General features: G+C 38.9%; 3 protein-coding genes across 3 annotated transcripts; all 3 read right to left on the reverse strand.

The window, feature by feature from the left end:
* Window positions 1-3743: 3743 nt before the first annotated feature.
* Window positions 3744-5396, reverse strand: LOC119912155 (immunoglobulin kappa light chain-like). The gene is made up of 5 exons (XM_038731189.1): window positions 5333-5396; window positions 4475-5179; window positions 4245-4361; window positions 4123-4166; window positions 3744-4002 (listed from the first exon to the last, which is right to left on the reverse strand). Exons 1-5 carry the CDS (start codon window positions 5385-5387, stop codon window positions 3883-3885), a joined length of 1041 nt encoding a protein of 346 aa, XP_038587117.1. The 5' UTR covers window positions 5388-5396; the 3' UTR covers window positions 3744-3882.
* Window positions 5397-8357: 2961 nt separating this feature from the next.
* On the reverse strand, window positions 8358-10416 carry LOC119912152 (immunoglobulin kappa light chain-like). The gene is made up of 5 exons (XM_038731184.1): window positions 10042-10416; window positions 9174-9881; window positions 8922-9041; window positions 8793-8836; window positions 8358-8664 (listed from the first exon to the last, which is right to left on the reverse strand). Exons 1-5 carry the CDS (start codon window positions 10094-10096, stop codon window positions 8542-8544), a joined length of 1050 nt encoding a protein of 349 aa, XP_038587112.1. The 5' UTR covers window positions 10097-10416; the 3' UTR covers window positions 8358-8541.
* Window positions 10417-11861: 1445 nt separating this feature from the next.
* On the reverse strand, window positions 11862-14941 carry LOC119912158 (immunoglobulin kappa light chain-like). Its single transcript, XM_038731192.1, has 5 exons — window positions 14837-14941; window positions 13969-14673; window positions 13751-13849; window positions 13529-13569; window positions 11862-13357 (listed from the first exon to the last, which is right to left on the reverse strand). Exons 1-5 carry the CDS (start codon window positions 14889-14891, stop codon window positions 13238-13240), a joined length of 1020 nt encoding a protein of 339 aa, XP_038587120.1. The 5' UTR covers window positions 14892-14941; the 3' UTR covers window positions 11862-13237.
* Window positions 14942-18117: the final 3176 nt, after the last annotated feature.

Raw genomic sequence — 18117 nt, forward strand, 5'->3', positions numbered from 1 at the left:
GCCACGATTTGACGGTTACATGTTAATTAGTGAGCTTTAGAGGTGCTGGTAGGCAGATTGTGTTACCTTTATAGCAGTGCTTGAAGTGGAAAGAAATAGGTGATTCTACCTGCATCCGCTTGCTGTGAGCTGAGATCAATGAGATCAAAAATACCGCGAGACCAGGCAATTGTGTGATTCCAACTTTGTGCAGCCAGAGAAAAGCAACCGCGAGGTTTAAATGTCACGTGAAACAATTTCTAACCAGCATACCTTAATTTAAGGCCAGCGTGCATCACGTTGAGTCAGTGCTGCGCAGCGCCGCATGAAGTCAAACACACCTATTCTGATTCTGACCCCAGCGTCCTCAGTGTAAATGACACCTATCTGTCAATATTTGTCCCGCCCAATCTAGGCTGTGATTGGTCGGTTCACAAAAAGTGACATTGACGATCTACATTCAGCACACGGCTGCTTGAAAGGCACCCAAGCTTCTCTCATCCCTCATCTCTCTCCGCCGACAGACTTTAGCAGGCAGTGGAGAATGGGAGCATCACGTAGCGCCCAGAGAACCTGATGGAGAGGGCAGAGGAGAGTTCCGACAGCTCTGGAGGAGCCCCGGTAAATAAGAAAATGTCCCGGTACACCAAAGAGTGAAATGCTGAGGTGTAGGTACTGCATACCGGTGTGTTCTGGCCCGCTTCAAGCTCTGCTTTGGAGAAAGACTGGTTAGCTGTTTCTTCCTGTTTCCAGTTTTTGTGCTAAACTAAGTTAAGAAAAACATGTTCCCTAAATGTCAACCTCTTCCTCTCATGGTGTGGTAAACATTAAAGGAGGAGTGGACAGGTCTGCACTGTGGATGATATGTCTCAGTATCTTCATATTCCCCTAAAGTTCTGATTAATGTCAGCACAGCACTTTTGTTTTGGCATTTCAGTAATGATGTAGTATTCAGTGCACTTGCAGGTGTAAAGAAACCACAGTCAGCAAGTGAATCTGTTTTGTTTTTCTTCCTCTGCAGCTCAGCAATGAAGCACTGTCCAAGGAAACAAAAAGGCTTTTTGTACCAAAATGGCTTTAACTTTTTGAAGATCTCTCAGACATGTATCACAGGTTAATATACTGTATTACGCCTCCTGTCCTCTGTAATGCCTCCCTGTAATCTTAAGTAAATGTGACTTCCTCCCAGACCGTTTCTGAGAACAATCTGAGGCGCTCTTACCTTGAAATCACAGAGCAGCTGAACTGCGTATTTTAAGCGAGGCAGAGCAGAGAAATGCTTCTCTGACACTTCTGAAAGTGTCTGGTGAAATCACAAGCATTGTCTACAGAGCATGTGATCAGCTCCGGCCATCGTGTCGCCATGTAATCAATGATACTGCTGACCACAGCATTTAACTGTTTTTAAAGTTTTATCTCAAGTCTATTAAGTGATGTCTATGATTCTCTATGGTTCTTTATGTGCCTTTGTCTGTCAGGATCTGTTTGTACTATGTATTTGTGTTTTTGTTGTGTGGCAGTTTGTTTTTATATTTTACCTGCTGAACTCCCTCTTGCAATAGAAGAGATGAGATTACCTGATTTAATTAAGGTTATACACAGTATTTCCTAATTCAGACTTCTTGGCCTCTGCTGTGGTTTACTGAATCGGAGCTCTGCTTCATTTCTGTAATCTAAAAGTGAAGTTAGAAGAAGAAGTTAGTGGGTATTTAGTGGGTGCACACACACATATCGATGTCACAGCCCTCAACAGGCATAAAAATTTACTCTTGTTCCTGTTAGCATGTATGCATTAGTACTGACTGCTGAGATAGAGTTTCACATAAGATAATCCTGTTACAGCAAATTTCCATCATGTCAGTCTCACTGCATCAAGAAGCTAACTGTATTAGTTTGATCCCAAAACTAAGACAAAGAATTTGAACTACAATAAAATTATTTGGTTCCCTCTATGGAGATCCGTATTGAAACCAAAAACAGATGATGAAAAAATTTTGGATTGTCTCAAATATGTGTGGATGAGTATGGTATATGGTACATGCTTTAGTTTCAGCATCTTATTCACTGAGATAAGTATATTTCAACCTACTGGCACAGAGATATTACTGTACTTCACGTGTTATGTGTGGAACTACTTCATTATTGAGGTTTTGCAGGGTATTCTCAGCTATTTAACGCCTATGGGGACGTTTGTCAAAATGATAAATACCGCTGGTTCATTAGTGCTCAGAGATTAAATAGCTGAGTTTCACTACCAGTCAGTCAGAACTGAGGAAGTCTGTCAGATGATGGACCAAACCTCTTCAAGTATTTTCAACCAAGCTCGGTTGCTACTGACTTTAACCTTCCTTGGATGATACATGTTCTACTCTACTGCTTTTCAGTAAAGTACACACATTCAGTCCAAGTGTCCTCTTTCTGTCTCTGTGATCTTGTTCTCCCATCCATCAGCGTGCTGGACATTATCTTCATCCTGGCAACCCTGGACATGGGAAACAGTAAATCACATCTGAACAGCATTGGCTGTGGAGGAAGCTGAAAATCCTGCATAAGACAGTAGCAGATACCTGCACAGTGGCTGCAAGTTCTCTTAATGATCATGCACTCCAAGAAAGCCAGTATATCTGGGTGCCAAAGATCCAGGATTGACATGTACCATGTGACCTATTAACATATACTGTATGTCAACTGATGAGCATATTATCTGCAAATCCAGACACTTACTTTCATTTGACAGTTTTTCCCAAAGCGACAATTATGGCATTACAAAGCAGCTTTACTCTGTGTTCATTTTATGTTTGATAAAGGAGTAACCATAACTATTTATCAGCTGAGAGAACTTCTACTAAAAGTTACTTATCCTCAAAGTCCAGCTTGGTCCCCTTCGTAAACAGTATCTGGCCACATGTTGTCAAGCCAATGTATTTTCCGTCCTCTGGTCTAAATAAAAGATTTGTCACTTCCACAAACACCAGAGTAGGAAATCATTCACAATCAGATTGTCTGCTTTAGCAGTTCTGACTGACCGAAGCACCAGAAACAGCAGACTTAACAGACATCTGTCAGGGCTGATTGGTTCATCAGCTGCACCACCTCTGTGGTTATGAATTTAATGATGTGTAGAGGCAGAACAGGTATTTTGTGCATTGAAACATTAGTAGATTTCCACTTGAGTAACTCATATACAGATTTGCCACAGGTTAATATACTGTTTTAGACCTCTTGTTCCTAACCCTAATGCCTCTATGTAATCTTAAGCAATTTTGACTCCCCCCTCAGATCCTTTCTGAGAACTATCTGAGGCGCTTCCTGAGCAGTACAATTGTGTCTCTCGTGTGGTTTAAACTGGTTTTCATACAACCTGTTTTGTTAAGAACACCCATTAAGCTCAATCCAGTTACCACACCGCATTTGCCGATGACCTTGTGGTCTGCGTGTACATTCTTCACAGGGTCACAATAGCTCAACACACAGCATAATATAATTTATTCTGATATACCATAAAAATCGTTCACACACACACACACAATAACAAGAAATAAAAAGGGTAATTAATATAAACATGACAAAACCTTAGAAAAACAACAATAGAGAAACTAGTGAGTGTGACACATACTACAAATACAAAGACAATGATGAAAGCTTCCACTGTGAATTGACTTTGGACTAGCAGTTTTATCGAATTGTGGAAGCCCTCAGTATTGTAGCTGGTGGCACCAGAAGAGCTAAAGTCTATTGGAACCTATTGGCTAGACAGTGGAAATTATTGCACTTCACACTTTGTCTTTGAAAAAGCTCGTTTAATGAGATTACAGCGAGGTGTGGCTCTACACGAAACCTTCTGAGGTAAAATGATATTATTATATATTATTATACAGCGAAGAAGATAAAACATGTCCTGCTCTACTGCTTTACACTGAAGTACACACATTCACTCCAGGTGTCGTCTCTCGCCTTTCTTGATCTGCTGATCTTTATCTCTGTTAGAGCAACGAAATGGAGGCTGTCTCCATTTTGGTTACCCTGGACATGAGAAACAATAAAAACTTCACAAAGTGGCACAACAAAAAGAGCATGCACAACAAGCGCTGTTCTGTAAAAATGTGTTTGAGTGGCAATACAGTAGTTGAAAAAAGATAATACCTTTTTATTTGTTTTGGAGGAATCTGAAAGTCTTGGTTGAGACTCTGAAAAACAGAAAGAAAACCTAACTACCATGCTATGTTCAACGAATACATGCTATAGATACAAACAGTACCACTAACCTGTACAAAGGCGGCTGTTTCTCTTGTTCATCATGCAAACTAAGAAAGCCAAGAAAACACTCAAGATGGTGAATAAAGCTCCATTCCAGAAATACACCAAAACAAGAGGGTCCACCTCTGCAGAGAGACAGAGCAGCATATTTTTACTCTGTGATCATCTTATGTTTGTTTGATTAGGGAGGAATCGCAAAAATTTCAGATGAAACAACTGCTACTGGAAAGTTACTCACCTTCAAAGTCCAGTTTGGTCCCATTTCCAAACAGTATGTGTCCACATGAGGCAACAGCACAGTAGTAGGTCCCAGCATGAGAAGGATTCAGACACTTCAATGGCAAGTTGTAGACACAGGTGTGTGTTTGTGTGCTGGAATTCCTCTCACACTGATCGTTCCTGCCTCCATGGGTGTAAATGAGTCCTGGATGAGATTCTTCAGAGTTTTTGAACCAGTAAACACTGTGTTCTCCATCACAGGTCCCAGTGTGTACTGTACAGTTCAGAGTCACAGAGCCTCCTGGCTGGATGGGCTCAGATGCTGACTGAAGGACTGAAGCTGGGACTTTCAAACCTGAAGCCTTTACACTGACAGTAGTGCCCTCTGCAAACTCAAAAATAAATGTATAGCTACTTGCACAGTAGTAAGTAGCTGCGTCTGATACACGTAAATTTGAGATCTTTAAGTGATTTTGACCTGTTTCAGTATCCAGTGTGAAGCGTGGATTGTTCTTGAATTCATCATGAAAAGTTCCATTTTTATCGTACTTGTAGAAAGTAGAGATGAGCCTTGGTTTCTGTCCCAGAGTTTGTTTATACCAGTAAAGCCTAGCTGCATCACCTTCATAGAAACATTGCAAAGTAACCTCATCACCAACATAAACTGATACAAAACCACTCGTTTGGCGCACAGATGAGGACACTTTCAGTTCAGTTGTCTTCGCTGAAATAAAATGACACAAACCAAATGCATAATTAATTTCTTAAATAGAAAATATATTATAATGAACACATTTACAAATGATTTGAGCTAATGTCATAAAAGGGACCATGCACTCGAAAAGATACAAATTTGAACCACAAAATCACAACTCACCCACTTTCCCCAAGAACAGACATGTGAGATAGAACACAAACATAGCAGGTGTCATCGTGCTCAAACTGCCGCATGGAAGGAAAAACCTCCTGATGCTCTCTCCACTCTTAAAGGACAAGACTGTATTTGATTGGCCAATCAGAAATGACACTATACTCTATGCCCCATACTGTAGGAAACATGATCACATGTTCACTTCCACCTACATTGTACATATACAGTGAGATGAGCCTTGGTTTCTGTCCAAGAATTCGTTCATACCAGTAAAACATCACCGCATCATTTTCATGCATGACAAATAAAACGAATATGAGAGGGGTCATGATTTTCAGACTCTTTTGTTGAAGATTATCTTTATCTTTTCTCCACTCATTAGAGACAACACTGCATTTGACTGCCAAAAAAAGGTGAAACCTAATGTCCTATTAAGGGAACATGATCATGTACTATAACCACATACATCCTCACCTCTGTAACAACACGTACTCACATCGATCTCAGTGATAGCGACATGCTCACTGCACTTATACTGTCAAGTTTAACTCTTGAAAAAATAAATAACCACAGACACCCTCACTTATGTTATGAAATGTATTCACACTGATCTCAGTGAGATGGACTCACTTTAAAGGGCATTATTTTTAGTCATATTTGTCAGATTTCTTCAATTAATAATTAATAATCTGATAAAAGACTAAGTCATGATGAGAGCTAAAACTTTCTCTTATCGGAAGCAAAGTCTGTTTGAAGTCACCTCCTACCAGACCTATGAGGCCCCCTTCACTGAACTTAAATGAACAGAACTGTAAATCTCTCAGCTATATTTTCCTGGTTTCATATGATACCAGATTTGTTAATACCCCATATAAATACTACATACATATGTTCATTGAAGTTGAGCTAACTAAATTAGTTTGATCACATAAAGATCACAAATTATTTAATTATTATTTAATTATTAATTATTATTATTATTATTATTATTATTATTATTATTATTAGTAGTAGTAGTAGTAGTAGTAGTAGTAGTAGTAGTATCTATTTATATAATTGCAATGCCACTGATACTTTACTGATTGATACACTGACTACTGCTGCCCTGCATTTTGTCACTTCATCAAACTACACTTGTTTGCTATAGTCCTGCACTGTATTTCTGTCCTGGGGCCTCATTACAGAAGCATTTCCTAACTGTGTGCCTTTAGTGGTTTCAAAGAAATAAAAAAATCCAAATGAATCGTCTTGACAGACGTAGTTTTAATAGTTTTGAACGTAATTAATAATTAATTACTTATTATTAATAGCCATTCCTACATGGTCCAGGATTAAATTTAAGGCGCCATCATAGAAATTAACTAGACATTCAATCATAACATTTGGTGTTTATGTTCTCTTACATCTTTACTGTAATTGTCATACAGACCAGTGGTGCTTCTTGGCAGTTACAGGACAGGGTCCATGCCATCCTAACACGGGATTCCAAACGCAGGACGTTCTAAGATAAGATAGGATTTTTCCCTTAATGCAGTTGGAAACGTGTTTCGGTAATACCAAAAATAATAAATGCTGTCCTAAACTGAGATAAGATATCATTTCAGACGTTTCTGTAATGAGGCTCCTGCACTGTTACGCTGTATTTATGTCACAATCCTGTGGCCTGTACTATGAAGCGAGGTAACTGACTTATCCAGGTAACTTCAAGAGTAACATTGTAACGTCGGGTGTAACTTCCAGACTAACCCGCACTGCAAAAGGTGGATAGGTGTCACCCGACATCTGTTGCCATGGCAATTTACACTGCATCTTTAAACTGCTCCGAGCAGGGTTACATTTACATTTACTCATTTGGCAGACGCTTTTATCCAAAGTGACTTACATTTGAGGAACAACATACAAGCATAACAAAAAGTGCAATCAATACAAGACAATTGTAGGGGTTACCCTGTATATACGGACTACAGAGCTCATCTGTACTCAGTGTTAATGAGAAGAAGCAGGATATTATTACACACCATTTTATAAAATATTTTTAGATTTTATCCTGACTTTTTCCACTGCGGTTGCAGCTGAAATGACGTTATTCTTAACACAACAGTTACGTTCATACAGCGAGCTCTGCAACCTCTGTGATTTTAGAGAGATCTTAATTAATTAACGGGCCAGTTTCTTAGATGTAGCCCATCTGTAGGCTATAATTGTTGAGTTTTCACATATTTAGATTGACTATTTTAAAGAAAAAAGCACAATTTGTTTAAAAAACGTTCTGAAATATAGCTTGCACTTAAATGACAAATAAAATTACCTTTAGAAAGGTTTATTTTCACATTAAGAAAACATGCAATGCAATTAAAATATAGAAGAAACATATGTGCATTTCCAAAAAAAGTAACACAAGCTACTGATTATAAAATGACCCAAAAACGTGCATGCACCAATCAGTAGCCTAACTTTAAGAACTTCTTGCCAGAGTTTCTTTTGGGCCAGGTTCCGTTCTCTCTCTGTGAACATGACAAAAGAGGAGCCTACATACTGTATGTGTTGCCTCAGCAGGGATGATATTATATGTAAAAAGTTGATCTACAGTAGAAAAAGATCTAACAGCAACACCGAGTGCCTGACAGCTGCACTGACTTGGATTCTATTATTTATATATTTTAAAATGCATTGAGGATATCTTAAAAAAAATCTTTTAAAATGTTTTCGTCTCATTCTCGTGAACCTAATATCATGTCCTGGTGTCTGTCAAAACTGCAAAAAGGTTTGGGTGACTTTACATATATTTGCTAGGGCTGTCATTTGAAAAACAATTTGTTTATTGGAACCTCTGCCCTCGTAGCCTAATCATAAACTATGTTGTAGAATGATTGATTGTCTCTTCCTTTGCTGACTCCACTGCTCACTAAATGATAAGGTAGAAGGTGATCGGATAAGTTGTGAAATTTTTACCAGTAAGTTTTTTTTTCAAAGGCAGCAAACCTTTATCCATCATGTACTTCATATGTTGTCATTAGAAGAGCCTCTTCAGTTTGTTTGTTAGATGGTTTATTACACAGTAAAGCATTACATTAAACATTTTTAGATAAAATAATGTTGAGAAAACTGTTCCTGCTCTTGTAAAAGCCAAATTACAAATGACACTTAACGCACAAAAGACACAGTAAAAGGTCATGTCCTGTTACACAGAGAAAAAAGATGAAACATTTTTAGCTTTATTGCTTCACTCTGGAGTACACACACTCTTCTTGTGTGTCGTCCCTCTGTCTTCTGTCTCCTCTGCTGGCCTTTTTTATTCTTAAAGCAGCGTAATGGAGATCATCCTCATTTTTGTAACCCTAGCAATTACATATAAAACAATAAATCACAATATTGTACATAAATAAAAACAAATCCAACAGAAATTGTTATGATAGAATATATATATTAAAATTGTAATATAACTGTCAATCTAGACAGATGATACCTCTGCATTTGTTGTGGAAAAAGCTGAAAATCTTGCATGAGATTCTGAAAAAGATTTTTAAAGCTGTGACTTTATTATGACATATGTGTTCAGTTAATATGCACAGTGGATACAGACAGTAGCATTTACCTCCACATTGGCAGCTGTTTCTCTTACTGTACAGTAAAAAAGCCAGTAAAAAATTCAGGATGGTGGTGAATATCAAACCGCCACTTAGGAAATACACCAAGACAAGAGAGATTTTATCACCTGCAGAGACAGACACCAGAAGGCATTACAAAGAAGTGTTTTTTTTTTTTACTTTATCTTCACCTTATTTGGAGAGTAATATTTATAAGATAAACTTCAGTTACTAAAGTAAAGTAAAATAAATTTACTTACGCTCAATGTCCAGTTTGGTCCCATTTCCAAACAGTATGTGTCCACATGAGGCAACAGCACAGTAGTAGGTCCCAGCATGAGAAAGATTCAGGCTCTCCAGTGGCAAGTTGTAGACACAGGTGTGTGTTTGTGTGTTGGAATTCCTCTCACACTGATCGTTCCTGCCTCCATGGGTGTAAATGAGCACTGGATGAGATTCTTCAGAGTTTTTGAACCAGTAAACACTGTGTTCTCCATCACAGGTCCCAGTGTGTACTGTACAGTTCAGAGTCACAGAGCCTCCTGGCTGGAGGGGCTCAGATGCTGACTGAAGGACCAAAGCTGGGACGGTCAAACCTGAACTCTTTACACTGACAGTAGTGACCTCTGCCAATTCAAATTTGTGTGATTGACTCCTCACACAATAGTAAGTAGCTGAGTCTGATACACGTGAATCTGAGATATTTAAGTGATTTTTACCATTGCCAGTATGCAATGTGAAGCGTGGATTGTTCTTAAAATCATCATAAAAAACGCCAATTGTATCAAACACGTAGAAGCTAGAGATGAGCCTTGGTTTCTGTCGCAGAACTTGTTTATACCAGGAAAGCCATGTCCCAACATTAACTTCATAAGAACAATGTAAAGTCAACTTGTCTCCTGCTTTAACTGATAAAAATCCACTTGCTTGACTCTGAGACAAAGACAGTTTTAGTTCAGTCATCGGAGCTGAAGTGAAATGAGAGATGAAGCAAATACAGTGTTAGTTTCATGCGATAGAATTCAGTGTAATCATTACTTTAGATCATTACAACAGAAACAACAGTATGAGCAGTGAGAATACAGTGCATTAAAAGATAAAAACTGGAGTCATAGAAACACAACTCACCCTTCTCCACCAAGAACAAACATGTCAGGTAGAAAACAAACTTTGGAGATGTCATCGTGTTCAAATTGCTGTGCAGAATGAGCAAATACTAATAGTTTCTCCACTCATCACAGACAAGACTGTGTTTGATTGGCCAGCCTGAATCAATACTGTATGACCTAAAGGAAACATGTTCACATGATCACTGCAACCCTTTAGTGTCAAGTTTGGGCTTTGAGAAGACTCACATGGTGAGAGCTTTATGAAAACTATCCTTAGATTTAAAATAGCTAAAAAATATATTATCTGTGTATCAAATAGAAGCACCAGTACCAGAGCACAGTAGGACTCCATTTATGCCCAACATTCAGAAACTGACTGGTTGCCATAGTTTACACCACATAATGACATAAACTGAAAGGATTAGCATTAGCTGCTGGTTAGAACTCCATAGTTTTTATAAGTTTTTAAGTGCCTTAAGGTGGATCTGTGTGAGAGTGCACCTTTAACCACTACTGAAACCACAATGAACTCTGCACTGGCAGAGATACAGCGCAACAAGACTAAGAGTCTACAGACATGCTAGCAGCTCTTTGAGGCTGTGCATAGATGTATACATGGACACTGCTGTTCATTGCAGCAATGTGTCAATGCAGCTGCCATATTGGTACAAGGAAACCATCATGCCTACTAACGCTTAATGTCTATCAAGGCAGGTCTATCCGCAATTAAAATCATCATAACTAATTTCAATTCAGTTAAATGATACTTAAATGGATCCTTGGTTAAATGATGTGCATTTTGATACCAAAGTAATTCAGGTGGGTGGGAGATGTGAAACTCTTTCATTACAACATAGTCTGCAGCTCACGGTAGAGACACAGAGCACTCTCACTCCTGCCTGCGAGAGGAGAGGGGGAGACACTACAGTCGATGCTGATATTACTGAGCAGCATGCAGAGAAAAAACTTTGCCTACAATATAAAAGAATTTTGAACATTTCTCACTTCCTCTTGATGGTCTGACATGCTCAATTTGTCACTAGTCACTTTTTGGAAATGAAGTTGCTGAGTGCCTGATAAAGATAGACAGTGGACCAAACCACTGTGAGGCATGTGAGGGGGGAGGATATCATCTTTCAAAACTTAAAAATGCACTGGACTTTAGTTTAGTTGAGAACGTATTTGTGTTCCAAATACATTGACAAGACACTGACTCCACAACACTAGTGGGTATATTTAAATTCTTGGATCAACATTATTGCTAGAGATAACTCAGTAGTCGCTAGAAACCGACAGGGACAAATTCTACGCACTTCACCTAATATTATGTTAGCGTAAAAGAAGAATTACTTAATGTAATATGTCCATTTCAGTGCAGTCCTGTTAACAATAAAATACTGTAAAATAGCATCTTGTGTGAAATGTTATTACCTGTTGCTTCGTTTAGGCATTTCTTTCATTAAAACATCCAAAAGAAGCTAAAAAGTCTCACATTTCCTACTATTTGAACAGTGATGCATCTCACAAGCCAGCTGTGTATCTACGTGCATGTGGAGGCTGTGCTTTGGCCTACCAGCTGACTTCAGTATGCTAACATGCTCACAATGACAATGCTAGCATGCTTGTGTTTAGCAGGTATAAAGTTGATAATGTTACCACCTTAGTTTAGTATGTTAGCTTGATAACATTAGCAAATTATTAGTGACTACAAAGTAGTTAGCTAAGCCTCATTTTTTCAGGTTCTCCTTTAGAACAGAGACCTGAAATAAAAAACACTATAGTCACTACTGAACACACACACACATATATTTTTTAAGATCAATGTACTCTAAATATATTTGTTTATTTGATCAGTAACAAATTAACATAAAATGTGCAGACAAAAAAACATAGCTTACATGATTTGGTTCAAAACCAGCATAAAAAGACAATCTTGATCCTAAAAGCACACGAGTGGCTTCTACGGCATCAATGTTTCTGGGCTTCTAAATAAACTGATTAAGTCAAATAACTGAATAAAAATAACCTTATAATTGGTGATACATGGTCACCCTGCCTCAAAATGTCAACATGCCTCAAAATCAGGTACTGCTTTTTTGTTGTTTGTTTTCAGTTTAATTTCATCCCAGTTAACATTTGCAGCAGGCAACATGTAAGATCCATTAACAATCACTACAATTGTACTACTCGCGGAATAACTGCAGTTAATCTGATCTCCATCCCATTAAATGTTCCACATCCTTCACTAAGAAAGATTATATGGGAAAAAATCAATATGGCACTCAATGTTTGATCACTTAGCAATAAGACTTTATCAACAAACTCATATCTAAACATAAACTTGACTACATGTCTTCAACAGAAACCTGGTTAGTGAGCAGCAGGTCTGTTAATAGTGACAGACCTGCTGCTCCTATTGAGATGTTCCCTTTTTATAGGGCATAGGGAAAAAAGACAGTGGGACTGCCTTTATGTTTGCTGACAACCTAAACTGTAGAATAATCCACAGTAGTGATTTTTGCTTCTTTTTTCACCTTAACACCTTTTTTAAGGCTGTGTTTAATTGTTTAGAAGATGAAGTGCCAGCGATTGTAAGTCTGCTGTATTTTCCCAATGGAAATAAAAACTACAATTGTGAAACCTCTCCTAAATAGAAATAACCTTGATCTGTAAGTGCTGAACAGTTACAGACAATTTTCAAACCTCTATTTTCTAAGAAAAAGTTCTTGAGGAGGAGCGATACTGTGGAACACCAAAAATCTACTTACTTCTTGACCCTGATGTCAATTTTGAATCTCACATTAGCAGTTTCACTAAAACTGCATTTATCATGTTAGAAATATTGCTAAAGCGCAACAGTTTTTCTCCGAGGCAGATACTGAGCGACGTATGCATGTTTTTACCACTAGCAGGCTTGATTACTGAAATGTTTTTGTTTCTGGTGTACCTACAGCGACATTATTTCCTTATATGACCATTTATTTTCACCGTATTATTGTATTATTTTCATTGTACTACTGCATTTTATTGTTTTGTTAAGCACTTTGTCTTGCAATTTTGCATGAAAGACTATATTAAAAAAGTTCAAGTTTATTTTGGTTGCAGACCACAAATAAGCTTTTAAAAGCATATCTACCTCAAACTTTAATCTACATTAAACTTTTAAGGAGGCACTAAGAAAATCCTGTCTTAGTACAAATGTAATATATCACGTTCTACTGCTTTACGCTGTAGTACACACATTCAGTCCAGGTTTGATCCCTCTGTCTTCTGCATCTGTTGGGCAGCTTAACACTTGAAGCAGCGTAACAGAGGTTGTCTGCATATTGGTAACCCTGGTACCAAAACATAAATATAAATATATAATATATATATATATATCAGTTGATCATTAATTTTTTTCTTCACAGAAATTAAAACAATATCCAGGAAACACTGCACTGTGCAATAAAATTGTGACTGACTGATAATTTAACAGTTAGTTACAGTAGGAAGTTTTTATTCACCTCTGCTGCTGTGGAGGGAGCTGAAGTTCTTGTTTGAGACACTGGTTGTGGAACAAAGAAAAGGCTCTTTTAGAATTCATGTTCATTGAATACAAGTTGTCAGATACAAACAGTGCCAGTTTACAGAGTGGCCAAAGGGAGAGATCGTTCCCATGTTTTGATAATGTGTCCACATGACGATCATTATACTTTGTTTCTACTCCTGGGCTCTGCACCAGTTACCTTTTCTGGTCATCATGCACACTGAGAAAGCCAGTAAAACTACCAGGATGGAGGTGAATGCAGAAGCTCCACTCGCGAGAAACACCAAGTCAACCTCATCTGCAAAGACACATCAGAAATAGCACATAAAGCATGTTTTCTGTTTTCATCATAAGTTTGAAGTAGCAATGGATAGACTACGTATCAGATGCAACAACTTCTGTTAGAAAGTTACTTACCTTCAATGTCCAGCTTGGTCCCGTTTCCAAACAGTATGTGTCCACATGAGGCAACAGCACAGTAGTAGGTCCCAGCATGAGACAGATCCAGGCTCTCCAGTGGCAAGTTGTAGACACAGGTGTGTGTTTGTGTGTTGGAATTCCTCTCACACTGATCGTTCCTGCCTCCATGGGTGTAAATGAGTCCTAGATGAGATTCTTCAGAGTTTTTGAACCAGTAAACACTGTGTTCTCCATCACAGGTCCCAGTGTGTACTGTACAGTTCAGAGTCACAGAGCCTCCTGGCTGGATGGGCTCAGATGCTGACTGATGGACCAAAACTGGGACGTTCAAACCTGAACCCTTTACACTGACAATAACACTCTCCGAAAATTGTAATGTATATGAATAATTAATGCAGTAGTAAGTAGCTGAATCTGAAATGCGTAAATCTGTGATCATCAAGTTGTTTTTACCGTTTTCAGTCTCCAGTGTGAAGCGTGGATTGTTCTTGAATTCATCATAAAAAGTGTGATTTCTTTCATACTTGTAAAAGCTAGAGATGGCCCTCGGTTTCTGTCCCAGAGTGTGTTTATACCAGTAAAGCCTTGCAGGAACAGAACCCTCACCGGAACATTGCAAAGTCAACTTGTCCCCAGTTTTAACTGAAACAAAACCACTCTCTTGAGGAACAGATGAGGACCATTTCAGATTAGTAGTCTGAGCTGAAGTGAAAAGAGAAAGAGATAAATAAATAAGTAAATGTAGAGTTAATGTAAGGTGAACTCAGCGGAATCTGTATAATATAAAACTATCAGAAACAGATGTATGAGGTGTGGTCATAAAGTTTGACAAATAAAAATTGGAGTCACAAAAATAATAACTTACTCATTTTTCCCAAGAACAAACATGTGAGACAGAGAGCCAACACTGGAGATGTCATTGTGTTCAAACTGCTGCGTTGAATGAAAGAATTTTGAAGGTTTCTCCACTCTTAAGAGACAAGAATGCATTTGATTGGCCAACCCTGAAGTGACACTGTATGTCCTGTATAGGAAACATGATCACATGCTCCCTGACACCTGTGGTGTCAAGTTTGGTTTTTCAGAAAGTGTTCACATTTTGAGAGATTGTTTTTATTAATAAGGGCTAATTAAATACAACCCATATCATGTTATTGATAAGAATATATAGGCAACAAAACCTTTAGAATAAATTTACATAGTGTTCTGACTCTTCTGAGAAAGGTGTAGTGAACAACGGTGTGGATTTGTGCATTTTACATGGAATAAATGTGGAGCTACCCTAAATTCCTTTCTCCTCCCCAGAGAAGATGGGGAGGGGTCAAAGTTGCTTTCTCTAAGTGCTATCCCGACCATAAAACTGGCACCTTTTTGATTCCGAAGCTGATAACGCGGGGCCTGACTGTTAAACTGACAAAGGGACACGAGCCAGCCATTGGCATCTCCCTGAACAGCCTATCAAAACGGCCCCCCCACACACGTTTCCGTGGCAACTGACCTTATTCTTTGTTTTATTACCACATCAAAAAGGAAAACCCCTGTCTCACCCAAGTGTGACATGGTCCAGACACTGAACTTTGGATGACAGAGGACTGCAGTCTCCAAATACTCAAAGCATTTAATTAAGTTAATTAAATCTTTAGTTGCCTGAATACGTTTGCCTCTATTTGAGTAGTTATGTTGACTGTTGTTTTTATCTGTTGTTGATATTAGTGCTGAAAAGAAGTTACTTGTGCAGTGTTTTTATTTTCAGCAAGGCACTCCTTCATCTAATGTAATCCAAGCTTTCCTCATGTAACCTGAGCTCCCCCAAGTGGGCGAAATAAGTATTACATGCCCTCGTCGGAAATGCCGTTAAATGTATAAATATCCTGGCCACTAATGTGACAATTGTTTCTTGTTACCAAATGCTTAGAACAGTACAACCGTTCAACCATTGAGGTTCGATTGTGGAAAATATTTGATTATAATACGTGCAAATAGATTTCTTTTCTTTAGACATTAAGTTTAGAAAGGCAGTCCCTTGGGGAAACCTGAGACGCCCCCTGGGGAACCACGCCCCAGGCAACAAAAGAGCGACACGCGACCTGCTCGCTCTCTCTTCTTCTCTCTCTTCGCTGCTCTTCCACCCTGCTCGGCCCTCTGGACGTTTCGGCACGAGCAGCGTGCCTCGCCAGGCAACGCCCAGACTCGGCCAGCGAAACAAACAGGCCCTTTTGTTCGCTTGAAGCTACACACCTGAAGTGCCGCGACATCGATCTGCCTTCAGTTTGTTTTATTTTCTTTATTTCTTTTGTTTGTTAAAGTTATCAGTCCGTTAAGTTACACTGGACTAATTCAGGAACGACCAAGTTCCATTTTAAGCCTTTTTCGTCGAGCCAACTTCACCGAGGTCAGACCAAGCCACGTGGTCTCGCCAGCTACAACGAAGGAAACCTGCAAACAGCCGAATTGCCAGACGGAGGAGGTGTTTTCAATCAGACACGGAGAACCCCGGAGAATCCCTAGCAAAAAGCCAGGATCGGGCAGCTAGCGTGGGACCCGTGCAACAGGCCAAAAGCAGGCTGTCGACAAGCAGTAAGACTTAACACACGTCCTGTGATCAGATGTCCATTTTAACTCCTAAATTATAGCATTAGTTTACTTTCATTAGTTCTTCTATGCCGTATGAGTCAAATGCTTCCCACAATCGAACCTCCAGGCTCATTGTTCAGCAAATGTTTATGTTCCCTGTATCCAACCATCTTTTTATCACCTTAGTTAGAGAATAAATTCACTGTAATATAATCAAGAGCTGTGTGTGTTGCCTATTTATAGTTCCTGCCAAGAGAATTGACCCTTTAGATATGAGACTGACTGACTGATTTAAGATAATTGAGCGATTATTAACTAACTGATCACTAGTAATAATTGTATAATTATTCAAAACTACCTAGAGGTCCGGAGACTCTAGGATTATAACAACTCCGGTGGTGCCCTTAACGAGGAAATTTTGATTTTATGAATTTTAATTCATAATTGGGTATCAATTCTCATAAACAGCCCAGTGACATCATTCATTTTCACTCTGCTGCTGATATAAAGAGGCACAATGCTGGACAGGTACTAGAGGAGGAGCCTAAAAGTCTACAAGAGTTCAATTCATTTTCAGATTTTCTAGACATAGCTAATTAGAGCATACAATTAGAGTTAAAGGGATACTTTGTGATTCTAATCCAATACACTTTTTGTTAAATTAAGCGAATTTCGGTCGCTAGCTCTCCCTTTTTTGTATGCTCTGAAAAAAATCAGGTTTTCCTACACAGCTCTGGGTCTGTAAATGGAACACAAACAATGCTTTTTGGAGCGAGCAACAGGTGGCGGTAGCACGCTCGTGCTTTAAGCAGCGGGAGAGAGAACGTAAACAAACACCGACATATTCAAACATGCTCAACTCATCTCGGGACTCTCGCTGTGGAGATGGCTGAGAACAGCCAAAGAGGGAAAGGTCTGAGGAATTGTCAAACAAGTTATATGACCAGGCGAGGGTTAACATCTGTGAGGTGTTTCGATGCTGGATAAATTTGGTTTGTAAGACATGAAAACCGACAGGGAGGTTGCTCTGATTCTGGACAGGTTAGTAACGTTAAACAACAGGGTCAGTATTACTGTCTTGTCTCTCTGTTCTCATGTCTGTGATGATCCCAGCTGGTTAGCTTTGTTAGCTTTGCCGCAGCAGTCAGTGTGCGTGTGTGGTGGAGGAGGAATAGGTGTGTAAATAGGTCAGCAATAAGCCTTGTTTAGCAGTAAATGTACAGTATGAGTTACAGTGGCCTTTACAGTGACTTCTCAAGACTAAAGTACAGCTCCCGTGTGTTGCTTGCCTACTGTTGAATAAAGAGTGAAGGAGGTTAGCCCCAAAGACAGCACTGACTTTGGCCCTGAAGAAAAACAGTCCCAGTGCTTACCAACTCTTGTCAGTCACTGTATTTTTGTAAAAACTATTTTAAATAACTCGCTAGTTTTTTTACTCTGTTGTGTTTTGGATGCTGTGTTTGTGTCTTTACATGTCCCTGTTTGATGATGTTTGCTCACTAATTGCAACTGTTGCAGAGCTGCCAACTCTCACGCACAAGTTTGTGATTGGGTAACATAGCTGGTAGAGTT

Source organism: Micropterus salmoides, unplaced genomic scaffold (assembly GCF_014851395.1).
Source record: "Micropterus salmoides isolate LMB-PRFRI ecotype aquatic unplaced genomic scaffold, ASM1485139v1 Ms_hic_scaffold_2, whole genome shotgun sequence".
Classification (NCBI taxonomy): Eukaryota; Metazoa; Chordata; class Actinopteri; order Centrarchiformes; family Centrarchidae; genus Micropterus; species Micropterus salmoides.

Excerpts from the sequence above, each read along its gene's own strand:
- LOC119912155 (XM_038731189.1), bottom strand. The coding sequence starts at position 5,387 with ATGACACCTGCTATGTTTGTGTTCTATCTCACATGTCTGTTCTTGGGG. Across the intron at positions 4,362-4,474 it reads GACCAAACTGGACTTTGAAG|AGGTGGACCCTCTTGTTTTG; the intron begins GTGAGTAACTTT and ends GTCTCTCTGCAG. Across the intron at positions 4,167-4,244 it reads AAACAGCCGCCTTTGTACAG|AGTCTCAACCAAGACTTTCA; the intron begins GTTAGTGGTACT and ends TCTGTTTTTCAG.
- LOC119912152 (XM_038731184.1), bottom strand. The coding sequence starts at position 10,096 with ATGACATCTCCAAAGTTTGTTTTCTACCTGACATGTTTGTTCTTGGTG. Across the intron at positions 9,042-9,173 it reads GACCAAACTGGACATTGAGC|GTGATAAAATCTCTCTTGTC; the intron begins GTAAGTAAATTT and ends CTGTCTCTGCAG. Across the intron at positions 8,837-8,921 it reads AAACAGCTGCCAATGTGGAG|AATCTCATGCAAGATTTTCA; the intron begins GTAAATGCTACT and ends AATCTTTTTCAG.
- LOC119912158 (XM_038731192.1), bottom strand. The coding sequence starts at position 14,891 with ATGACATCTCCAGTGTTGGCTCTCTGTCTCACATGTTTGTTCTTGGGA. Across the intron at positions 13,850-13,968 it reads GACCAAGCTGGACATTGAAG|ATGAGGTTGACTTGGTGTTT; the intron begins GTAAGTAACTTT and ends GTGTCTTTGCAG. Across the intron at positions 13,570-13,750 it reads GTGCATGATGACCAGAAAAG|TGTCTCAAACAAGAACTTCA; the intron begins GTAACTGGTGCA and ends TTCCACAACCAG.